Source organism: Lupinus angustifolius, unplaced genomic scaffold, assembly GCF_001865875.1.
Source record: "Lupinus angustifolius cultivar Tanjil unplaced genomic scaffold, LupAngTanjil_v1.0 Scaffold_515, whole genome shotgun sequence".
In the NCBI taxonomy this organism is placed as follows: domain Eukaryota; kingdom Viridiplantae; phylum Streptophyta; class Magnoliopsida; order Fabales; family Fabaceae; genus Lupinus; species Lupinus angustifolius.
Window position 1 is genome coordinate 24,919 of NW_017727875.1, and position 1,921 is coordinate 26,839.

The window sequence follows — 1,921 nt, forward strand, 5'->3', positions numbered from 1 at the left end:
TTGTCACGAATTTCCAAGTTAAATTCCTGTAAAAGTAGCATCCATCGTATTAACCATGACTTGGAGTCAGGTTTCTTTAGGAGGTATTTGATTGTGGAGTGATCAGTAAAAACAATAATTTTGGCCACAATCAAATCACTTCTAAATTTTTCCAATGTGAATACAATAGCTAGTAATTCTTTTTCTGTTGGGGCGAAGTTAATTTGTGCCTCATTTAAAACTTTGCTAGCATAATGTATTGCATGGAACACCTTCTCCCTCCTCTGTCCTAGAACTGCACCAACTGTTTAATCACTAGTGTCACACATTAGTTCAAAAGGTAGATCCCAGTTTGGTGAAATTATAACAGGAGCGGTTACCAAGCAGTTTTTCAAAGTTTTGAATGCTTCTAAACAGGATTCGTCCAAATTAAAAGCAGAATCTTTAAGGAGAAGATTGCAAAGGGGCTTAGCTTTTTTGGAGAAATCTTTCATAAAGCGGCGGAAGAATCCAGCATGTCTTAGAAAGCTTATGATGGCTTTAACATTTGTTAGTTGTGGAAGCTTCTCTATGACTTCTACTTTTCCTTTATCTACTTCTACCCCTTTTTTTGCAATCTTGTTCCCCAAAACAATGCCTTCGGTGACCATGAAATGGCATTTTTCTCAATTTAGTACTATGTTGGTCTCAACATATCTCTCCAATACTGACTCTAGCTTCTTCATTCATAAATTGAAAGAATCTCCAAATACTGAAAAATCATCCATGAATACCTTGATGCATTTTTCTACCAAGTCAACGAAAATAGCCAGCATGCATCTTGTATGCGTAGACACCAAAAGGACAAGTAAATGTCGTCTTTTATTGATCTTATGGATCTACAACAATTTGGTTGTATCCCGAATAACCATCTAGGAAATAGTAGAAGACTCACCCAGATAATCTTTCTCGCATCTGGTCCATGAAGGACAGGTGATATGAATCCACCAAGGCCCATCAATGAGAAAGAGTTAAGTGGGCTAGGAGGGCCCATGACCCGGTCCAGAACCAAGAAACCGCACCAAACTCTCAACCTATTAGTGGAACAAATGATCAAGTCAACAAAGCCCAACAAGGAAATCAGGCCCATACATTGCACCATTTTTATAGAAGTAACCCAAGTTGGCCACGGCCAAGGAGGGAACACTTGAGGCATGTGGGAGTCCCATTTAATAAGTGGGGATTATCATACCCACATGTAGTCTAGGAATTATTTTCCTACCTTATTTGGAAGAACAATTACTATTTGCATTATACTTGAACTTATAGTTGTAATAAATTTCATTAAGAACCATGTAATTCAGGTACAAGCAAGGGAACACTTTCCTTAGTGAGCCAAGCCGTGAGATCACCCTTAAAGGCCATAAGATCTCAAAGAATCCTTTCCTAATTTGAAGAGCACGTGTGGAATAACCCTATATCAAAACAATCAAGAGCAATCAAACAAATTCCATCTATTTCCTAATCAAGGAGGCGTGTGAATGAGAATCAAGGAGCATGGCAAAACTTTCCTTAAAGATTCAAATCATAATAAAAGCTCATCAAGACCTTCCTTAATCAAATTAAGCATGTGTTGGGTGTGATCATCATAGAGAATCCCTCTATTCACACGAGCCAAATCACAAAGAAACCAAAGAAGGCAAATTGATTATTTCCGTATTCACTCCAAAGCATTTAACTCAAATTGGAATCCATCAATCCCTTCCTTATTCACAATTACTATGAGTGAGCATAATCATCAAGGATATATTCTCCTTTTACACGAGGCACACCATAAAGGAAAGCCATGAAGAAAAAATGATTCTCTCCTTATTCATTCCTCAACCGAATTTGGACACTTACTCCATGGAGAATCATTTTCAAATTCAAATTTCCACCTCAACCAAAAAGAGCACATGGGAAT

General features: G+C 37.7%; 1 protein-coding gene across 1 annotated transcript in view; it reads right to left on the bottom strand.

Annotated features, from left to right (window-relative positions):
• Window positions 1-1,241: 1,241 nt before the first annotated feature.
• Window positions 1,242-1,921, bottom strand: part of LOC109341594 — a 1,449-nt gene continuing 769 nt past the window's right edge. The window contains exon 2 of the mRNA XM_019579534.1: window positions 1,242-1,433. Coding sequence (XP_019435079.1) covers window positions 1,242-1,433 — 192 coding nt within the window. The remainder of the gene's footprint in view (window positions 1,434-1,921) is intronic.